The sequence below is a fragment of the Polypterus senegalus genome, chromosome 7, assembly GCF_016835505.1.
Source record: "Polypterus senegalus isolate Bchr_013 chromosome 7, ASM1683550v1, whole genome shotgun sequence".
Lineage (NCBI taxonomy): Eukaryota > Metazoa > Chordata > Cladistia > Polypteriformes > Polypteridae > Polypterus > Polypterus senegalus.
Genome location: NC_053160.1, coordinates 22,084,899 through 22,108,431, shown reverse-complemented (window position 1 = coordinate 22,108,431; position 23,533 = coordinate 22,084,899). Strand labels below are relative to the sequence as shown.

General features: G+C 36.9%; 1 protein-coding gene across 1 annotated transcript in view; it reads right to left on the bottom strand.

Annotated features, from left to right (window-relative positions):
• The window catches only part of LOC120532397, a 319,948-nt gene that overhangs the window by 227,700 nt on the left and 68,715 nt on the right, over positions 1-23,533 (bottom strand). Inside the window, exon 5 of the mRNA XM_039758350.1 lies at positions 22,581-22,695. Within this exon, the coding sequence (XP_039614284.1) occupies positions 22,581-22,695 (115 nt within the window). The remainder of the gene's footprint in view (positions 1-22,580; positions 22,696-23,533) is intronic.

Below are 23,533 nucleotides of genomic sequence, written 5' to 3'. Positions count from 1 at the left end.
ACCATGCAAAAATACAGCTTTACAAAGTGATCACATTGGTGATTTTACTTCCCAAAGTAGTCATTGCTTGTTAACATGTATTTTTCTCTTGATCTCGCTCTTGCATTCTGTATCCTGTATTAATCATCTTCCGTGATGCATCTGACAATCAGTAGATGACGCTGCTCTTTATATTCCTTCTTCCTAACATTAACGACAGGTTGGAGGCACTATATAAAAACTTGGCAAAGCAAACTCATTTTCCTTCGGAAACTGCATTCCTTTAATGTGGGAAGTGACATCCTTCACATCTTCTACAACTCTATGAAAAGCAATACGATTTTCTGTGCTGTGGTGTGTGGGTCTGGTAACATCACTTCAAGAGAAGTCAACCGAATCAACAAGCTAATTAAAATGGCAAGTTCTGTAATAGGATGCACTCTGGACCTTCGAAGGTACTAGCAGAGGAGAGAATTAAAACAAAACTGAGTGCCATTATGAACAATGCTGCACATCCTCTCTCTGAGACAACAACACTGAGGACTTTCAGCCAATGAATTTTTAAACAGAAGTGTATCAAGAAACACCATGGGGGGCTCCTTTATACCAACAGCAATACGTCTGCATAATGCCTCACTGCATTACTTTTTAGTTATTCTGGTGTGGGTTGAGACCAAAGTATGTGTGTAACTTTATTTATTTAAAGAATTTCCTCCTGAGAATAAATAAAGTTCTGTCTATCTATCTATCTATCGTGCCTTTCATATCTATCTATCTATCTCTTTAACATAGTCAATGATCAAATAACCTAATACTTACAACTGATTATAAAACACAACGAGGAACACAACAGAGAACTGTTCATTTCTCCAACAGGATCCTGCATGCATACAGTTTGCACATTTCCCCTCTGCCTCAGTAGGTTCTGACTGTGCATTCTGCTTTCTTTGACTGCTTTGAGTGACTGTGTCCTGCAATGGAATGTAATGAGCCAGACTTAATAGACAATACTTCTGTTATTGGAATTATGAGTTCAGAAAAGGGATGAAAGGAAAAGGCTTCAAGACTTGCTTTCCTTTACCTACAGTTTTTGCAAGCAGCATATTTCGTAAAGCTTTTAAGGCAAAAAGAATGAAAATTTACCCACATAAAATGCTAATTTCAGTCATGAAAAGTTAAGTCAGTCACTGCCCTGAGATTTTAAAAGAAAACTCAAAATGCTATTTCAAAGAGTCTGTGATGAATAGACACTTCCACGGTTAGTTCCCACCTTTTCCCTAGCTCCATGACACACTAAGCCAGATAAATGTCTTGAAAAAATAATGGATGGATGAAGATATCAAAATATATTCAGGTTTTTTTTTAATCAATAAACTGCCATTAAAACTGAAAGTGACTTTGATTGTGGCTAGCATCATAACAATGATAAAAACTCAAGTACATCAGTTAATGTTAACACTCTGCCATCTAGTGGTGGAACTGAATTTTACACTTACTGATTTATAAAAATTTTCTTTACTAAGATACTGTGCTGTTCAATGGGCACTTATTTTTTTTAAATATCTAACATTAAACAGTATTTTTGTTTTTCTCTCCATAAATGATCATATACTTACTAGGTCCTGCCATGAATTCCAAGGATAGAGAGAGAATATTAAATTGACTTTGAATACAGATTTCAAATCCTAAAATTATTAATTGCAAATATAAGGGTTTTCCTTTCAAAATATTAGATTTTTAAAAGATACATAACATTCTCACAGCTGGCTAAAAACAATTCAAGATCGTGGGGTTTTAGAGTCTGGCAGCATTATGTATAAGGGAAAGGAACCTGGCACCAACCATTGCTCGACCTATTCACACATGCACAGTGACAATTTAGACTCACTAACATACATTGTTGAGGACATATGAACAAAATTAAACTACCTGGAGCAAAACTGACGCACACAATGGTAAAAAATGCAGACTTCACACAGTGACCAGGCATGGAAATTAGAACTACGGTACTAAATCCTTGAGGCAGAAGTGCTAAACACTTTGCCACTGAATGAAAGAAGAAATTAATAAAACAAATCTGCACATATAAATGGGTTTTGTACCAGCTTTAACTGACAGATAAACCACACCAGAAAGAAAAGTCTCTTTTCGGCCTAAATTAATATGCAACTGCCTCCAAAATCCAGCACATCATTTTTATCCTGCTACAGTCAGGTTATGTTGACATCTGCTCCTTCATAATGTTTTCATTTTGTAAAGAAGAATATAGGCCTAGAAACTGTGGCCACCTTGTCAGTGAAAAGCAGTTGCAGTTGATGAATCAAAATTTTGCTGTCACCACACACAGGATTGGCACGGAGTCTGAAAAAGCACTTTGGAAGGTACAACAGAAACTCTTCTGTAGCACTGATGAACTGATAGATTTGAACTGAAAGAAACAACGGCCACCATTACTCTACCTAGACGGCAGAATGATAAATACAAATTTTTCACGTTAGTTTTGGTGCTCTTCCAAAAAAATGTAATTAATGCCACTACATGCATTACTCATAATGCTAAAGAGTCTCTTCAGCAAGCAAGCAAAAAAAGACAACATTGAAGTGAGGATTACGCTGACTAAATAAGGTTTTGCAATTTGGTCCTATGCCACATTTTCTGGACATGAAAGGCTGTCCTAAAAAATTTAATTCTGAAAGGGCTTACATGAATGTATGTAACTTGGATGTATGTGTTCTGAAATCAAAATTCATTTAATTACATAAAAATATAGAATATTGGCTTTATTTTACAAAAACAAAATGAGTTAGTAAAATGTATTCTTGTTTTCTTTGCCATTTTCCTTGACCTTACTCGTTTCAAGGCTCACAGCTGTTCTGCTACTTATATGATCTAGCTATATTTAATATTAGTATAAATATTTCAAACAGTGATTTAGATTAAATTACCAAATATTGTAAAAATAGTGAGAACATCAGCTCACTACTGTAATGGTATAATGCCTTTAAAAAGTATTGTAAAGCTTGTAAGTTTTCATATTTTATTGTTATACTGTACAACACTGATTCACAGTGGATTTAATGTGGCTTATTTACATTTATCAACAGGAAAAGACTATACAGTATAATATACAAGTGAAAACGGATCTTTTAAACTGGTCTAATTATAAATATAAAAGACAAAATACATTTACATTTATATTTACTTATTTGGCTGACACCTTTATCCAAGTGACTTACAACCTTTATAATACAATTGGTTATATTTCTTTCGGTTTTCTAGTTGGGGCACAGGCAGGTCACATGACTTGCTCAGGGTCACACAGTGTCAATAGTAGGATTTGAACTCACAACCTCAAGGTATGAAGTCCAAAGCCTTAACCACTACACCACGCTGCCTAAAGAAGCAGAGGCACAAAAAGTGAACTCCGGATCTCCTGTTTACAAGGCAGGCACTTTAACCAGCTAAGCCGTGGCATTGCTCATGTTTAATTGCATAAGTATTCGCCCCCTTCAAGTCAGTATTTACTGGATGTGTTTTTTTCAGTACAATTTATTTCTTGTATTAATCCAAAAATCACACAAGTAATGCCTCAATGGGCTTTAACAGGTCCTGTTATTTTTTTTTTTGACAGCCCCCTAAGCCTCGACTCACTTAGAAGACAAGGAAAAACTCAAAAGAAAATCATTCTTGGACTGGAGGAATAAAGAAATCTTGGGAAAGTCAATTTAGAGAGAGACTCCCTGTCAGGTAGGTTGGGCATGCAATAAATGTCAAAAATGGGGTAAATACAACATACAAAACAGAATACAAGTAATCCTCTAAACTGGTCCTTGTCTAGCATGGCAACTACGTTTTTGTGGACAGCCCGCTCTGTGCAAATTTCCTGCTGTGTTATAACTCTTAACATTCTTACTGACTGATTTAACTGGACATTCCAGTAAGTTGGACATTTCCTCGTTTCCATCCCTTGACTTCTGCTTTTCAATCACCTTTTAAATGGAGTTGCTTGGAGTGTTCTTTTGTCTTCAATGTGTACCTCAGGCTACCATATTGACTTACCTCAAACTGGACCTTCCAGATACAGGAGCATTTATTCTGCAATCAATTGAAACCCCTGACAAATTATCTCAATTGAACTAATTGTGTGACTTTGAAAGCTATTTGGTTGCATCAGTGATGGTTTAGGTATGGCATATTAAACGGTGGAATATTAAAGATGTCAACTATATTAGTTTTTATATTTGTAATTGGGGTGGTGCAGTGGTAGCGCTGCTGCCTCACAGTAAGGAGACCTGGGTTCGCTTCCCGGGTCCTCCCTGCGTGGAGTTTGCATGTTCTCCCCGTGTCTGCGTGGGTTTCCTCCGGGTGCTTCGGTTTCCTCCCACAGTCCAAAGACATGCATGTTAGGTGCATTGGCGATCATAAATTGTCCCTAGTGTGTGCAGTATACAAAGGATACTGATGCTAAACTGAATTAAAATGTGTGAAGAAGAAACAGCCACAATCCTGTTGAGATGTGTGGTTCCATGAAGGTTACCGGTTAAGTCCCTACCAATAGTTGGCTAGTCTTGCCGAGCCAACCATGAGTGAATTTTGTTTTAATGTGGTGGGAACAATTAGATGACTCACAGAGCGTCTCATTTCTAAACTAATCCAATGCCTCATGAAGAAGGCGCTGAAAGTAAGGCATGTGATTTTGGGGGCAATGGTGCTCTTGCTAACTTGGTCCAAAAAATCGCAAGCTTCTGATTCTGATGAACTGTCTACTGCCGAAAATGTCTCCTAAAAAGAGCCCTATTAAACATATAAATATGTGCTGCATGTATGGAGATCAAACAGAAAACATAAAAATAACCTGTTGGAAAGGAAAAGCCATTCTGTAAATTTAGGTTATACTTTGGCATTTGAAGACATTAATGGACTAGTGGTAAAACAGAACTATATGTTGTTGCTGTTGTTAACAGTTACCAAATGCAAGACTGAAAGAACTGCCAACTGTGTTCATAAAAATATGAATTGCAAAAGATCCATTCAAAATAAACGGTGTGTCAAACCCCATCAAACAGGGGTGAAAAAGATCGCCATTAAAAGAGCTGATAACAAAGAGCCACAGGAGATACCAATTTCAATATTTAAAACACTCAAATCCGTAAATGTGCCTAATGACACTGATACTACGGAAGAGGCTACACAGCATCCACCTTCTGACTGCAAGTCTAAACGAATAACTAAAGTAAGTTAACATTACTGGCTAACTGGAAATGGAAACGTGCCATGCCAGCTGCAGCATTTTAACACACAGTAAGTAAGTCCATAGACCACAATGCTTCTCTAAAGTCTGTTTGCTGTTGTTATGCCATATAGTGATGCAAATGACAAAAATATATTGTAGCAGACAGATGTTCTTCTCAAATGTGTAGGGCCAAGTACCTTAAGTGGTCTGTGTGGGTGTTTATCTGTCTCTTCAATCACTCTGCTCCTTACAACTTGCAAAATAATTATTAAATTTCAGTTACTTTGTGCTACTGAGCTATTGATTTATTAACAAATATTTTACCTTTCTACTCTCTCTTAGCATCAAGTCTCTTGTTCAATTTATTTTTCTCGCCCTTATTTTTCATAGTTATCATGCATATTTTTCTAATACAGAGTTAGAAATGGGACACTGCCACCCCTAAAGTTTATGGTGTGTCAACCGGAACAATTACAGGGTGAGTTTTTAGGAAGAAACGCGGCCTTTTCAGCTGAATTGACTGAGAACCAGATTGTGCTCTAATCCTCAGCATTTTGTTAATATTAGTGGGGTAACCAGACCAGATGGTACAATGCTTGTGGGGACCTCGACTTAAAAAAGTTTGGGAACCCCTGCAGTAAACTGGTTAAACTTAGTCAAATGACACTTGTACCCAAATGTTACACCTTAAACTAAAAGAGTATATAGAACAAAGAAATCACAGGTGCTTTGGTTTCTTAGCCTTAAAAGTTTCACTTACCAGTTTTTTAAGTCACACATTAGTTATATTTATTTAGTTTAGTTTTTTTTATATTTAAAAATGAAATGAGATCATTTAAAGACAATCTTTAAAATTTGGCTTCATTTTTTAAGAACGTCAACCTCAGAAGGGTTGCTTCAGTGCGCCATACAAACCCTCTACTTCCATACCCACCTCACATTTGAAAAATCCTAGTTTACTGCAGTCTATTGAGGATTAGTTTATGGGTTTATGAAGGCAGACTTGTTAACTTATTTGGAAAACACAAAACGTTACAGGAGTTATTATTTTGAACTGAATCATATCACAAATTGTCAGGTACAAAAAAATTAAGTTGAAATGACAAGCTCTAATAAAGACCAAGTGCACTGTTCATATTTCTCTCTGTCTGTCTCTCTCTCTCTATAAAAGCACTGATCATTTGCTTACATTAAAGGGTTTGTCTTTTGGTCTCAGTACATATTTGTGGTTTCATTTACACAGAATGTGACTTTAAGAAGCTATAACATTCAACTAATAAAACCCACATGGGAAGTAAAAATTAGTATTCTAACAAATACTGTACAGTCTAAAGTCCAGTGCAGGCCATTTATAAATAACCTTTGCGGTTCAATGCTCATTATGTTAAATGAAACATTTACATGACTGAAATAATGATTCTGATACAGATTTTGAGGTGGAGAAAGTTCTAATTATTGCACAGAATTAAACTTTAGCATTAGTGTCAAAGCATCATCACATGGACTTTACATTATCTTCTGCTGTTGTGAAGAAAAGTCCATAGCAATTCTATTTAAATAAAAAAGAAATCCATAAACATACATAAAAGATATAGTGTTTCTTGATTAGCTTGCATAGTGACATAGCAAGCAACATTAAAACATGCAGCTTTTGAAACCGAGATGAAATCCTGCATTTGCATGTTTAGAAGCAACACAATGATGAAATGATTAGTAGTTATGCTCATACTTTTGTGGCCTGGATTTAATTTCAAGCCCTGTATTTGTGTGGAGCTGGCATATTTTTCATGTGCTAATGTGTGAGTTGTCTTCTGATACTATTGCTTTCTACCACAGACTAGAGGTTCTGTCTGGATTTACAGTGAATTAACTGGCAATTCAAAATGGCCCCGTGTAATAAAGTGCAACTATGTGGGTGAATGAGACCTGTAATACATTGTTTTCACGCTCGGGTGTCCTTTCTTGGCTTGGCAGTAGTTACAGACAATGCAGTGTGTAATGACTTAAACTCTCATTAGTGATTTTGTTTCCAGGACCACTTACAGTACAGGAAACCTTTAAATTTTTCTTTATATAGCTATTGTGACAGTCTGTTTTCTGTCAGTATATGTATATATATATATAAACAAATATATATAAATATATATGAATAAATGTGCACAAACAGCATGGCAGCAAAAAAAATCCTGGAATCACACAGGAGAGGAGTGTTGCTCTAGAATCTGCCACCAGGTACTATAGACCTACAGCTTGCTGAGGCCCATCATGCTGAGTTGATCAAGTGTGCATTTCTAGTATTTATTCTACAATCATGACCTGGTTGATTTTTTTGGGGGGGGGTCAAATTGAACATTGTCTTGGTGTTTGCATCCTTCAACATTTAAAGACTCTTTATAAAGAGTTTGTTCCCTTGTGGACAGACTATGAATCGATGACATTACATTGAAATGCTGAGTCATCTATGGCAGGGGTTCCCAAACTTTTGGACGTTAAGTACCACCTGAGGTTAAGTGAACTGCGTTGCATACCACCCGAATTTTTAACAAAAAAATTAAAAAGAAAGTACTGCAATGAATGATTAATTCTTAATTAGGTAATATACAGCAAATTCATGACACTGACTACAATATTGGATAAATTTATGTTAGTACAACTGATATGTAACTATTGCGTCTTATTTCAGTCGCTTGAAAAACTATTAAAAATTGTTGAAAGGGAGGGAGAGCTGTAAGGGGGGTTCGAGTCTAAATCGCCCCGAAATCTGAATAAAAGTTAAAGAATTGGAAGAAATTATGCATAAAATTAATGAAAAAATTTGTGCATGTACATAAATTGATAAATTCCACCCCGAAACTAAATCCTGCCTTCGGCCTGTATGTGACGCAGTTACCGAAGACGAAATGGTATCGACTTTGTTCTTAGATCTTGTGACTACGATGCGATACAGTGGCAGTGCACGTATAACAACAAACGCGAGTGGTTTCTGTGAGGCAGGGTTACCGAAGACTAAATAGTGTCGGCGTTGTGCTTTCATCTAGTGACCAAAAGCTCAAACAGTGAAGAAGTAGAAGTTGACTTCTGCGAAATGCAATTATGGTAGCGTTAAATGAACTAAATACTGATTCGAATAATAGGTTTTATTTATTCAGATACTGAAATTTCACACCATACTAAATTTGGGAATCCACGTATTATTGTATTTAAACAGTTTCATTGGTTTTTCCTCACAACAGGCTTGTCATAAAGGGTTTTGCACAGATAAATTAAATTTCAGGGACCACGATGCGTACCACCTGAAAAGGCTCCGCGTACCACTGGTGGTACCACAGTTTGGAAACCGCTGATCTATGGGAAAGCATCAGAAAAAGTGTTCAGAGAAATGGTTCACCCAAAACTAGATTTCTCACCATGACAGCACACCTGCAGACACTGTGTTGTCAGTCAAGCAGTTTTTGACCAAACATAATGGGGTTGTTGCTTTGCATACCTGCATTGAGATTATGAGATCTTGCTCCCTGTTCCAGAAATTAAAATTGATGTTGAAATGAAGAAGATTTGCCACCGCGGAAAAAATCCAAGAAAAAACACAGAATGCTCTAGACAGGTAAACAAAAGATAAGTACAGGAAAAATTTTTCAAAATGGGAGATGCACTGGGACAAGAGAATTGCACCTCAAGGAGAGTATTTTGAAGGTTACTAAAAGTGAACTGCTGTAAGCTTTACAATAAAGCTTTGTTTTTTTTTAATAACTATTTCAGGAATTTTTGGGTTCCCCTTTGTGTGTGTATATGTATAAACATATACATATATACACACAGCCATACAGCATACAGTATACATATACAGTATGTATATGTGTATATATACACAGACACACAAGTCTAGAATGATGGAAAAGTGGAAATTGTGTGATGTCATTTTATGTTTTGATGCATCAAGTTAAGAAAACAATAAACGGCAAGTCAGCATACAGTCTTCGATCTGCTTCTCAGAAGGATGGATCTCCATACTTATAACCATACCTTTAACGAGGCCGCTGTAGCCATATTATCTTTTCTGCACGACAGTGCTTTTCTTTTGACCTTTCCACATTTCAATTAAAGGGCACTTCCTCCAGGACCCCAACCCTTCGTTTTAAGGACATAACAGTTCTAGAAAAAGTGCAGAGAAGAGCGACTAGGTGGATTCCAGGGATGAGTTATGAGGAAAGATTAAAAGAGCTGAGCCTTTTCATTTTAAGCAAAAGATTTAAAGGAGACATGATTGAAGTGTTTAAAATTATGAAGGGAATTAGTCCATTAGCTCAAGATTGTTACTTTAAAATTAGTTCATCAAGAACATGGGAACACAGTTGGAAACTTGTTAAGGGTAAATTTCGCACAAACATTAGGAGGTTTTTCTTTACACAGAGAACCACAGAAACATGGAATAAGTGACCAAGTGGTATGGTAGACAGAGTAGGACTTTAGGAACATTCAAATGTAAACTTGAAGTTATTTGAAAGACTTAACTGGATAGGACTGGCAAGCTGAATGGCCTGCTCTCATCTAGATTGCTCTAATATTTAAAAAAATATATTTTCTTTCACAATACAGTATATTATATACTTTTAATAGCTCTGATATTAAAATCATGCCAATGTAAGTTTACAACACCGCATAATATAGTCAATCACTTATGGGTTTGTTTTTCCAACAGCCTGTTGGTTTGGTGAGATGAATTAACGTTTAGAAATATCTGAAGAAACATTTTAAGAAATCTTGAAATAACTGCCTTAAAATGAACTGATATCTGATAAAACATTTATTCAAATCTCAAATGTACTATCAGATATCAGAAATAACTTTCACGACATCTTAAAATGACATCCAGGTCACAATGCATTTCAAAATATCTGGAAATAACATTAGTAAATGTAATTCAAGATATCTTAAAATGACTTCCTATAATATTTTCTATGTTTTTCCAAACACTTCCTGTCCTTAGTACAGTTATTTAAAGATTTCTCAAAATGGCCAGAATATCTCAAATTATAATCAAGATGCAGAATCTCAAAATGCATTTCACTTGTCTTCACATTGACTCATGTTAGAGAAGAATACATTTTAAGATGTGACCGTTCACTCCTAACCCATTAACAGCTATGCTTGGTGTATTCACAGATAGGCTTCAAGTGGAGAAGGACAAACAAAACAATTGCTTTTAACTCACTATGAGCATGTAGACTTACAGTATCTTGCTCAACTGGAAGAATCCCATCCCACCTCAAAAGCTTGCATATTGTAACTTTTTAGTTAACCAATAAAAGGTGTCATTTTGCTTGACTTCTCACTACATTCATGATGGCTAACAAAGTACTACACCCTAGTACTTTTGGATGGGGTTGAATTTTGGCTTGTTAAGTTTGACTTGATTGTATGGAATGTTATTTGCTTCAAATAAAATCAATAAAAATAAAAAAAAAGATTAAAATTCATTTCCTGATATTTTAAAATATATTTCAAGGTTTCTCAAATTTAGCGGCACGGTGGAGCAGTGGTAGTGCTGCTGCCTCGCAATTAGGAGACCCGGGTTCGCTTCCCGGGTCCTCCCTGCATGGAGTTTGCATGTTCTCCCCGTGTCTGCATAGGTTTTCTCAGGGTGCTACGGTTTCATCCCTCAGTCCAAAGACATGAAGGTTAGGTGCACTGGCGATTCAAAATTGTCCCTATTATGTGCTTGGTGTGTTGTGTGTGTGTGCCCTGCGGTGGGCTGATGCCCTGCCCGGGGTTTGTTTCCTGCCTTGCGCCTTGTGTTGGCTGGGATTGGCTGCAGCAGACCCGTGACCCTGTAGTTAGGATATTGCGGGTTAATGGATGGATGGTTTCTCAAATTTGATTACACGACATCTGAAATGCATCTTTAACAAGAAAGGAAGTGATATCAAGATACTTGATTATCATTTGGGGATTTCTAAAATACTATTAAAGTTGCATTTCCAGACATATCAAAATAGTTTCAAGTTACAAAATAGCTCATCCTTACAGACAAAGTGAGACAAACCTGTGTCAAAAAGTGAAAATCTATTAAAAATTCTAATGCTAAAACCAAGAAATAAATCTACTATATAGAAAAAAAAACTGAGAATTTTCACCGTATATGATTTAAAATAATATAAAGCAATATGTTAAAATGATTCAAACAAAACATGACAAACAATACCACAAAATACCTGAAAAAGTTATATAAAATGCAACGCCAATTTATATATATGTACACAATATAATTTTATTGATATCTACAAAAGAGCTACATCTCAAAGTCTAACAAAAGTAATGCTTCATTTTCCAGACCACTTTTGTTTAAGCATTTGCCAGGAAAAGGGATCAAAAATTAATTGTAATGTTAAAGAAATACTAAAAAGAAAGTCTAAAATTGTATACATAATTAGGAAAACAATTTTAAGGACAGAAACCAAAACTGTCCTCAGCTGCAAAAGTGAGAAAAGCTGTGTTTACCATTTACATTTCATTTAGCCAACAATTCATTGTCGTCATTTATTTAGTGGAAAACCGCCAAAAAAGAACAGTCACCAGCTTGGCTCCTTTAGAGTGACCCACATCAAAGACGAGAGTGTGTTAATTTGATTCCAAACGATGATGGATTATTGTCTGAGTTTTGGAAGTGTGATAAATAAAAGCAGGCAGTTTAATAAACCTTTAAAATGTTTCCATGGATCTGTCACTCCGTAATACAAAAGCAGACTCAAAGAAAACAGTCTTCTTATTTTTAAGGACCCACCAAGTTGAGGACGGGTACAACCTTTGAAACAACTCTGATCTTTCAAATAAAAATGAAACCTCTCAAAAGATTGCTATTGAAAATATAAAAATACCATAAGGTCAGTGAAAAAGATGTGTCACTTCAGATTGGGTAATATACTTACAATACTGTCATGGAGCTGTCAAAGCTAAGAGACTTGGTGAAGTGGGCTGCCATTACCCTTACACAAGCTCTTTAAATGCTGTGTTTGGTTGCTGCATTATGCATTTGTAAATGACATCATAGACTCTTATAACATGACAAAATATTAACCCTCCCTGAATGTGGCACCAGTTCATCATGGTGTTCACTCACACCAATTTAGAATCATGAATTAATCTAATCTATGTGTCTTTAAGAATATGAGTGCAAAATCCCACTAAGACATGGAAAGAGCATGCAGACTATGGCATGTCATTTAAACTGAGTACTGTAAGCACTGAGTTATTGTGTAATCCATTATCTGGCAAACTTGTTACAGCATAGAGTTGAAAGAAAGACGAGTTTCCATATCATCAAGCACAAGGCAGGATCGAGCCCGTGAATAATGTGCTAGCACACTGCAGGCCACACAACCACACTCAGTCATACGGGACCAGTTCAGAGTTGGAAATTGACTTCATTAGCAAATCTTCAGGATGTTATATTAAAATTCCAGAAGCCAGAAGGGGGAAAAATACAGACACAGGAAAAAACATTCAGACTCTACTAAGACAGTAAAGCCCAAAAATATTAGTAAATACTGTTGTCAGTAAGTAAAAAGAAAAGACATACTCAAACTTATTTTATGTCACAAAACATGAACATTCACCTCAGTAATAGTGATACTATTTTGGAGAAATACAGCAAATAGGATTGTTGAACTGAACGGCCTGTTCTTGTCAAAACTGCTGTAATGTTTAAATTTAAAGGCCATGCCGTGTTTGTTGACTTTTCCAGCAATTTTCAGCCATAGCCTTAGCAAGTTTGGGACACTTGGTGGCCTGTTCCAATGAGGATAATTCGCATAATGTAACATACGCACTGACGCACCCCAACTAGTCCGCAGGTTTGATTTTGTCTTTAGTTACATAGATGGGCTGTGCATGCATGAAAGCTAAAACTAATGAATGCTCATCTGGAAGTACAATTCATATAAGACAGCAACAAGGAATATGGAATGAGGGTCTTTAAGTCCACACAAACAGAAGATTAGCTCGTCTGAAATCTCATATTTTTACATATGATGACACAATGGAAAAGAAAACATGGCAGACACTGCAGCTGTACTTGCTTTACCCGTTAACCCTTTGTATAGTGCCAGATCTGTGGTTATTGGCTGTTGCAGAAAGGAGTAAAAGGACTATGCTGGAAGGTTGGCACTCTCTCTGTAAATTTGATATGCTTCGCGATTTTCAATCATTTAAATTGACATGGTCTGGCAATATGATCAGTAACTACAGCACGCAAACCTGACATACCCCACAACAAGAAGTCATGTAATGTGACATCGGCATTAAGACAGTCTACTGTAGGTAGATTTCTGAATGAATACACATTGACGAAGTAACCGTGACACTACAAACGATGGATTGTGAACCAAATGATTTCATATACGCTATGCTGTACTGTGTGCTGTTTGCCTTCCTGTATATAGAGAGATATTTTAAAGTGATAAGGCCTGTTACAGTCTTTCCTTTTTTAATATAATTACCCAATATAGACTCAAACAAGCCTAAGTAGGACACTGGCTTTTCCCAGGGCTCCCACATACTTTAGCACACATATGTACACATGACTACACATACAAAGTAAATAGTTGCCTTTTCATACTAAACTGCCTGCCACATGATTTGCAGATGTGCATTTCTGTTTCTCCTTCAAAATATTAATGTGTGTATCTGCAGCATATGCACAGTCGATGCAGAGACAACAGCTGCTCCACATACTAATGGAATCATCCAGCAATAACGTCAAAATGATGTCATTTTGTCCACATGCACAATTCCAGATCTGCATATGCAACCATGTACTCACACACACTTGCACGTTCACTCACAGTACTAAATCAACCAGAAATCAAGTCTTTAAACTGTCTGAAACAAATCTTAATCAGCTGAGCACAGAAACACCACAAATAGGGAAAGTCCTAGAGTCCAAACGATGTAAGGGAACACTGAGCCAAAATACACTCAATCCTAAAGGATTATTAGGAACACCATACTAATACGGTGTTTGACCCCCTTTCGCCTTCAGAACTGCCTTAATTCTACGTGGCATTGATTCAACAAGGTGCTGAAAGCATTCTTTAGAAATGTTGGCCCATATTGATAGGATAGCATCTTGCAGTTGATGGAGATTTGTGGGATGCACATCCAGGGCACGAAGCTCCCGTTCCACCACATCCCAAAGATGCTCTATTGGGTTGAGATCTGGTGACTGTGGGGGCCATTTTAGTACAGTGAACTCATTGTCATGTTCAAGAAACCAATCTGAAATGATTCGAGCTTTGGGACATGGTGCATTATCCTGCTGGAAGTAGCCATCAGAGGATGGGTACATGGTGGTCATGAAGGGATGGACACGGTCAGAAACAATGCTCAGGTAGCCCGTGGCATTTAAACGATGCCCAATTGGCACTAAGGGGCCTAAAGTGTGCCAAGAAAACATCCCCCACACCATTACACCACCACCACCAGCCTGCACATTGGTAACAAGGCATAATGATCCATGTTCTCATTCTGTTTACGCCAAATTCTGACTCTACCATTTGAATGTCTCAACAGAAATCGAGACTCATGAGACCAGGCAACATTTTTCCAGTCTTCAACTGTCCAATTTTGGTGAGCTTGTGCAAATTGTAGCCTCTTTTTCCTATTTGTAGTGGAGATGAGTGGTACCCGGTGGGGTCTTCTGCTGTTGTAGCCCATCCGCCTCAAGGTTGTGCGTGTTGTGGCTTCACAAATGTTTTGCTGCATACCTTGGTTGTAACGAGTGATTATTTCAGTCAAAGTTGCTCTTCTATCAGCTTGAATCAGTCGGCCCATTCTCCTCTGACCTCTAGCATCAACAAGGCATTTTCGCCCACAGGACTTCCGCATACTGGATGTTTTTCCCTTTTCACACCATTCTTTGTGAAACCCTAGAAATGGTTGTGCGTGAAAATCCCAGTAACTGAGCAGATTGTGAAATACTCAGACCGGCCCGTCTGGCACCAACAACCATGCCACGCTCAAAATTGCTTAAATCACCTTTCTTTCCCATTCTGACATTCAGTTTGGAGTTCAGGAGATTGTCTTGACCAGGACCACACCCCTAAATGCATTGAAGCAACTGCCATGTGATTGGTTGATTAGATAATTGCATTAATGAGAAATTGAACAGGCGTTCCTAATAATCCTTTAGGTGAGTGTACTTCTATGTCTTCTGTATTAGCATAAAAAAATCATTCCACTTCTATAGATACATATAGTGCAGAGTGTAACATTTTCCTGTGAATAAATCAGGTAAAGTCAGTAAACATGAGAACAGAATAGATACCAAGAATACACTTTGTGCCTAGGCTTGGTGACATACAAAATGAACCTGCACAGTTATTAATAAATGCTTATTTATCACAGCTTACTTGTTTTACATACAGTTGTGCTTGAAAGTTTGTGAACCCTTTAGAAATGTCTATATTTCTGCATAAATATGACATAAAACATCATCAGATTTTCACTCAAGTCCTAAAAGTAGATAAAGAGAAACCAGTTAAACAAATGAGACAAAAATATGATAATTGGTCATTTATTTATTGAGGAAAATGATCGAATAGTACATATTTGTGACAGGCAAAAGTATATGAACCTCTACGATTAGCAGTTAGTTTGAAGGTGAAATTTGAGTCAGGTGTTTTCAATCAATGGGATGACAATCAGGTGTAAGTGGGCACCCTGTGTTATTTAAAGAACAGGGATCTATCAAAGTCTGCTCTTCACAACACATGTTTGTGGAAGTGTATCATGGCACGAACAAAGGAGATTTCTGAGGACCTCAGAAAAAGAGTTGTTGATGCTCATCAGGCTGGAAAAGGTTATAAAACCATCTCTAAAGAGTTTGGACTCCACCAATCCACAGTCAGACAGATTGTGTACAAATGGAGGAAATTCAAGACCATTGTTACCCTCCCCAGGAGTGGTCGACCAACAAAGATCACTCCATGAGCAAGGCGTGTAATAGGCGGCGAGGTCACAACGGACCCCAGGGTAACTTCTAAGCAACTGAAGGCCTCTCTCACATTGGCTAATGTTCAGGTTCATGAGTCCACCATCAGGAGAACACTGAACAACAATGGTGTGCATGGCAGGGTTGCAAGGAGAAAGCCACTGCTCTCCAAAAAAAACATTGCTGCTCATCTGCAGTTTGCTAAAGATCACGTGGACAAACCAGAAGGCTACAGGAAGAAAGTTTTTTGGACGGATGAGACCAAAATAGAACTTTTTGGTTTAAATAAAAAGCGTTATGTTTGGAGAAAGGAAAACACTGCAGTCCAGCATAAGAACCTTATCCCATCTGTGAAACATGGTGGTGGTAGTATCATGGTTTGGGCCTGTTTTGCTGCATCTGGGCCAGGACGGCTTGCCTTCATTGATGGAACAATGAATTCTGAATTATATCAGAGAATTCTAAAGGAAAATGTCAGGACATCTGTCCATGAACTGAATCTCAAGAGAAGGTGGGTCAGGCAGCAAGACAACGACCCTAAGCACACAAGTCGTTCTACCAAAGAATGGTTAAAGAAGAATAAAGTTAATGTTTTGGAATAGCCAAGTCAAAGTCCTAACCTTAATCCAATTGAAATGTTGTGGAAGGACCTGAGGCAAGCAGTTCATGTGAGGAAAACCACCAACATTCCAGAGTTGAAGCTGTTCTGTAAAGAGGAATGGGCTAAAATTCCTCCAAGCCGGTGTGTGTAGGAATGATCAAACATTACCGGAAACGTTTAGTTGCAGTTATTGCTGCAAAGGGGGGTCACACTTTTGCCAGTCACAAATATATAATATTCGATCATTTTCCTTAATAAATAAATGGCCGAGTATAATATTTTTGTCTCATTTGTTTAACTGGTTTTTCTTTATCTACTTTTAGACTTGAGTGAAAATCTGATGATGTTTAGATCATATTTATGCAGAAATATAGAAAATTCTAAAGGGTTCACAAACTTTCAAGCACAACTGTAAACAGCTGCAATAAGTCTCTAAATTGTCACTGTTATTCTTCCATTAGCCAGTGTCACTTTACATAAATATTGTAGCTGATGTTTTAAAATGTCCTATAATATATGTTTTTTAAAGTGTGAAACAAACTGGAATAACTGACTAATAAATATCAGAGACTTTTTTTTAGCATCCAGTGTCTGCTGTTACAATCCTTTGCTTTTTCAATTTAGGGATTTGCTCTTAAAACTTGTACTGTATATAGTTTACACTTTAAAAAAGCCATCTTTTGTGCAGTAGACTAACAAAATAAAACTGGTGCAATATTATTACATTATTGACATCTCCTTCATACAGTGTATGTGATGTTTAATATATGGAGCTTCTTGAACTTTTGAAACCGCTTTTCCTGGTGAGGGTTGTGGTGGGAGCTTCATGATAATAAAACAAATTTCAATATACTGTCACACACATGCAACTAGAAGCGAGCTGAGTGGACCAAGTGGAGGTAATTACCCGCCAGGCCAGGGGGTGGCGAGGTGCTCTAAACCTATTTCTGTTATCTCTTGCAGACCAAATATGGGAAAACCTGCCTAATTTAACGTCATTTCCAGTTCCGGTGCCCAGACTGACGTCACTTCCTGTTCTGGCACCCAGACTGATGTCACTTCCGGTTCTGGTCAAATGACATCACTTCCAGTTCACGGCATATAAAACCTCCATCTTTCCAAACCAGTTCAGTTCAATCTGGGAACTCAACCAAAGAACAACCTCTTGTTTTCTTTAAACCTGTTGAAGCCAGGGATAATATATGGGTGGCTGCCCCAAACTTTTCCAGTGTGTTGAGACTCATTCTTTCACAATACAAATTTTAAGATGTGGGCAGCACTGTGGATTATCAAGTGTAATTGAAGTTTCATAGCACTTGCACCCTGGTTTGATCATCAGTTGGGGTGTCTTTTGTTTGAAGTTAGTATATTCTTCTTGTTTTTAAGTGAGCATCCTCCAGTAAACCTGCTTCATTGGCAACTCTGAATTTCTCCGAGTGAAGGAGGGAATATGTGAGGATGTTCGAGCTCAGTGATGTAATGCCATGAACATTAGATCAATTGTGATTAAAACAGGCAATTCAGCCCCACAATCTCATCCATTCTATTCACCTTGACTGTCCAAAACAACATCAACTCAAGATCTGAAGGACCCTAAGGTCCTGCTCTAAACTATACTACCTACTAATTTATTCCATGTGTCTATAGCTCTTTGCTTGAAGAAAAACTTCCTTCCATTTGTATGAAATCTATTCTTAACAAGTTTCCAACTCTTGCCTTGTGCTCTTGTTGAAGAATTTATTTTAAAGTAACAGTTTGGATCCACTGCATTAATTCTCTTCATAGTTTTTAACACTTCAGCCACACCATCTCTTAATCTCTACTTCTTGTTATCACTATAATAAGCAATGCGTGTAGGTCAATATGAATTATTTTGCTGTTCTCATTTTTCTAAAGACTTAAGATTTGATGGCTAGAGGACAATATGACAAATTTATAAATGTTTAAAGTGAAACAATAAAAACAGATCAAGCTAAAAAAAAAACTTTTTTTAATTTATGTACAGCTTTTGACCACAATTAGGTTAAAGGAGGCTCCTTACAAAATAAAGTGAAATATGAATAAGCAACCAACTAAAAAAATACACACTGGGCTCATTATACCTAAATATTGAAGAATTGTTTTTAAAATGTAAGAGGTTATGCAATTAAAAGGCCAGGTTAAATGCAATTAGCTACTCTTAATGTGGAGAAACTCTGTAACTAATGCACTTCAAAAACAAATGTACAATGAAGTCAGATAAATTATTGGAATACTGTAATCTGAGAAAATTATACAACCAATGTGCGCCAGTTAGACCTTTAATGAGTTGTATATGTGGTTTTAGTCACTATGATACAAAATAAATAAATAAATAAATAAAACCATAAGAACATAAGAAGCTTGATAAGATGGAAACCATTCAGGTCATCAAGCTTGTTTGGGCAGAAAATAACTAAGTTGACCCAACAAAGTCAATCCAGGCAGGAAACGGCCTATACTGCTCTGAATTCAAGAATTACACACCTTAGCTATTGAAAGGACAATTATAAAATATATCTGGACTCAAAATAAATTTGAATAAAAGTGTGTTTTTTCCAGTGAATTCTCTAGCACACAATATCAGACTTTACATTTATCTTAGCAAATCAGTTTAAATATCTTGGGGTAAATATCAAGGGTTTTTTCTACAAAATGTTGCTGTCTACATGTAAAAAATTAAACAGGAAGCAAATAGATGGTCTACCCTCCTTCTTACATTAGTAGGGAGAATCTACATTGTTAAGATGACCATTCTTCCCAAGCATCCCCATATACATTAACAAATAATTTTTTAAGAAATTAGACTCAATCATAATTTTATTTATTTGGAATTGGAAAACTCCATGCATCCAAAGGGGCAATTCTACAATGACCTAAAGCAGAAGAGTACATGGCAGCTCCTAACTTTCAATTTTATTACTGGGCAACAAATATACAATAAAAAATAAAATAATATAAAGACCTGGACATTGACATAAATTGATGAATATGCACAAGCCTAGTCTTGCAGTATTTCTTTATATTCCCTGCTATGTATCCCAGTTAATACAAATTACCAACAATACACTAATAATCCAATTGCCCTTCATTTTCTCAGAATATGGAACCAATGTAGGAAGCACTTTATAGGCGCTTTTCTACTGCATAGTACGGCACGACACGGTTCAGTTCAGCTCACTTTTGGGGGATTTTCCACTGGGAACAGTACCTGGTCCTTTTATTAGTACCACCTCAGCTGAGGTTCCAAGCGCGCCGAACCGTTACCAAAACGTGACGTGTAAACTCTGCTGGTCACTGATTGGCCGGAGAAAATCGTCATTACTGCGTCACTGAACTTGCGACACGAGACACAACAGACCCGCTAGATTTTTAGCACAGCCAGCGAAGGTTCGGACGCACAATTTTCTTTTAACCAAAAATGGCGGTTTCGTGGTCTATTGAGGAAATACAGACGTTCCTCTCGTTGGTAGCCGAGGAGCGGATCCAGCGAGAGCTGGATGGGCGACGCAGAATGAAACGCTTTTCAGGAGGTCGCGTGCGCGCTTACGATGATGTCACGGCAGTAGAGGTGGCGCAACTATAACGACACGTGAATAATCCCGCTCACTCTAAAGCGGTACTAAACTGCAGTCGAAACGCAAACCGAGCCGAACTGAGCCGAACCAAGGTGAGCTGTACTGAACCGTGCTGTGCCGTACTATGCAGTGGAAAAGCGCCATTAGACAGAAAAGTTTTTATCTATTGCACCTCTACATAACAACCACCGTTTTCCACCCTCTCAAACATACACAGTATTCAATGTCTGGAAAATGTCCGGGATTAAAACACTTGTGGATAGATAATATCTTAGATAGATAATATCTTCTCATGCTATGAAGAATTACGCTTCAAATTCAGCTTCTCATCAACACAATTGTTCCGCTACTTTCTTGCTAGAAAATGTGCTAAACAGAAGGATACCTTTCCTTTCTTGTTCCTTTTATGGAGCACCTTTGGTTGCTGGCTCTTTTTTCTTTCTCTTGAGTGGGGATTGAATTTTGCTTTGCTTTGTTAAGTTTTACTTGATTGTATGGACTTTTATTTGGTTCTAATTAAAATCAATAAAAAAATAAAAGAAAGGGACAATTCTGTACTAACCGTATATGTTTCTTCAGGTTTCTCATCAATAAAGTAAATACATAAGAATTGTTTTAGTAATAGAATGAACTGTATGCTTACTAGCACCAGTGGGGGGGAAAAAAGAGAAAGTAATGGAAAGCTTGAACAAACTAATGAGTTTGTTAGCTAAACGGAGAGCCTGTCAGCATGTGAAAGTTAAATACTGGGTAAATACAGCTATTAGCCAACCAACTGATTTTGCAACATTTATGCTTTTACAGTCTTTCTGACTTTAACAATTATAACACATGAATAGAAATACGCAAAAGTACAGAAAAATCTGTAAAGTGAAGACGCTTCAAAAATAACAAAATGAAAAGTTTATAAAAAGCAGTAAACTGACAAGCCTAAATCAAATAAAAATTTAATGTAACTACCCTTTGACTTTAAAGCTGCATCAGTTCTCTTAAGTACACTGTCATAAAGATTTCTATGAAAATTATCTGGTAGTTTCCCAAGCATTTTGGAGAATGTCACATGTTGCAAAACTCTTTTTGTTGAAAATAGACCCTTATGTCTTTGGCCGTGTGCTTGAGGCCATTGTCCTGCTGCAGAATGAAATTGGGACAAATCAGATGCTTCCCCAAAGGTATTATATGATGGCTGAGAATCTGATTGTACTCCTCAGTCTTTTTGTTATCTTTTTTTAATAATGCACTGGGTTAAAGATGTACAAAGTAATCACATTTTCATCTGTAAAGTGGTCATTTTCCTAATATGTTACATTACAATTTAAGTAATTTCATGGAAAATAAACATTTGGAAATATGCTCTTTACTACTGACATATTAATGCAGAAAACACATAAACATACAGTATGTACGTACAGAAAACATATAAGCTCATTCAGGTCAGGTAGGCAGCACCACCATAAGACGTGAGGGGGCGCTACTGCTAGCAGTACAGTTTCATCCCTCCATAGCCTCGAGAAGACGCCTAATAAGGGCAACAGACTTCACTCTCATTGTCCATAGAAGGCCCAAACCTTCCGGTCAGATATGTATAAAATTGTATGTTTCCAAAAGGAGGGCATCAGTGTTCGACCCAAACCTATTGCAGGATGGATCGCCCAAGCCAGATCCGCTTTTCAGAGCTACCTCAGCTAGGAAAGCGTAAACCAAATTGTTCCAGGCAGTTTTTGAATTGCACCATTGCACTGTTGTTGATTTTCAATGTACTTTTTGTTTATTTGGATTGCCTTGCATTAAGCAGGATGGCCCAGTTGGTACCCCAACTATTCATTTGAATTATGTATACGTACTATTATTGTATCATATTCAAGTTGCAGTATTATATAGGCATCCTGAGCTTGTAATCAGTAAAGATCACCATATAAGAACAAGCTGAACTAAACAGAATAAAGATGTATTGATAGTGGTAGAAAGCTTATCAGTCAGAATTATAGCAACTCTGTAGAATTCCAAAAAGCCAAATAAGTTTATAAAAACCAAACACACAAATAAAGAAAAGATTAGCTAGGATAAATAACCCATTCCAAGACTCCTCAAGAGGCAATGCTAAAAAAAAAGAGTTCCCTGCAAGTATAGGATACTGGACAATAGCTGATAGTTTTTCAAATTACTTTTCAAATCTTTCCTCACCTTGTTGTTCCTGTGTAATCTCTGCCTGATTTTGCCACACAAGTCCGACAACTCTTTCAGTTCAGAACGTGACACAGCAATTTCTGTGGACTGATTCTCATGACTTATTAGTAAACTGTTCAGGAGAATAAAAAAAAAGGAAGAAAAATACATGAAAAGTCGGTACATCCTATTCTGCTTAATAACATCTTTAAAAAGGAAAAAAAAAACAATTTTCTTGAAGTTGTTAATCCATGTTTTGGTAAAGACATGGATTATATACATATACATAGTAAAGACATGGACTATAAACAAAGTGCATAAAAAGCCATACAAACATTCAGTTAGCACATCTTAGAAACAATGGAAAATGCAGTATTTCATACAATAAATGAATATCTTTACTGTTAACTGCTTAATTTTACAAATGTTCAATATACCAGTTTTGTGGAGGGTTCCATCTTTGGTCATGTTTTAGTAACATGTGCTCAAGATAAAGTTAAACTACAATGTTTGATTACAACAGGGAGAAGAGTGCTTAGGGACAATCAAACATCTATGAAACACGTATATTCCTAATAAACGCTTAATATAATTTTTAATGATTCACCTCATTCTCTGCACTATTAATTTTATTTTAGCAATCTGACATGCAACAGAAACATGCAATGCAGAATACAAACAATGTGATAAAAGAAATCATTTGAAACTCCAGCAAGTAAGCTGTAAGAAGTAACCCCACAAGAAATAAAATGCAGTTTGTTTGTGACTGCTTACATTAACCACTGATGCTTCTTTTTCAAAACTCACAACACACAGGGGAAATTCCTATCGATTGGAAGTTGGCAAACATTATCAAATTATTAAAAATAAAGGTGGTCAGCTCATCAAAGTAACCATAGACCATTAAGCCTAACTGCAACTATGCAACTATAGTTAAATTAACTGAAGCAATTATTAAGAAAAGGTGAATT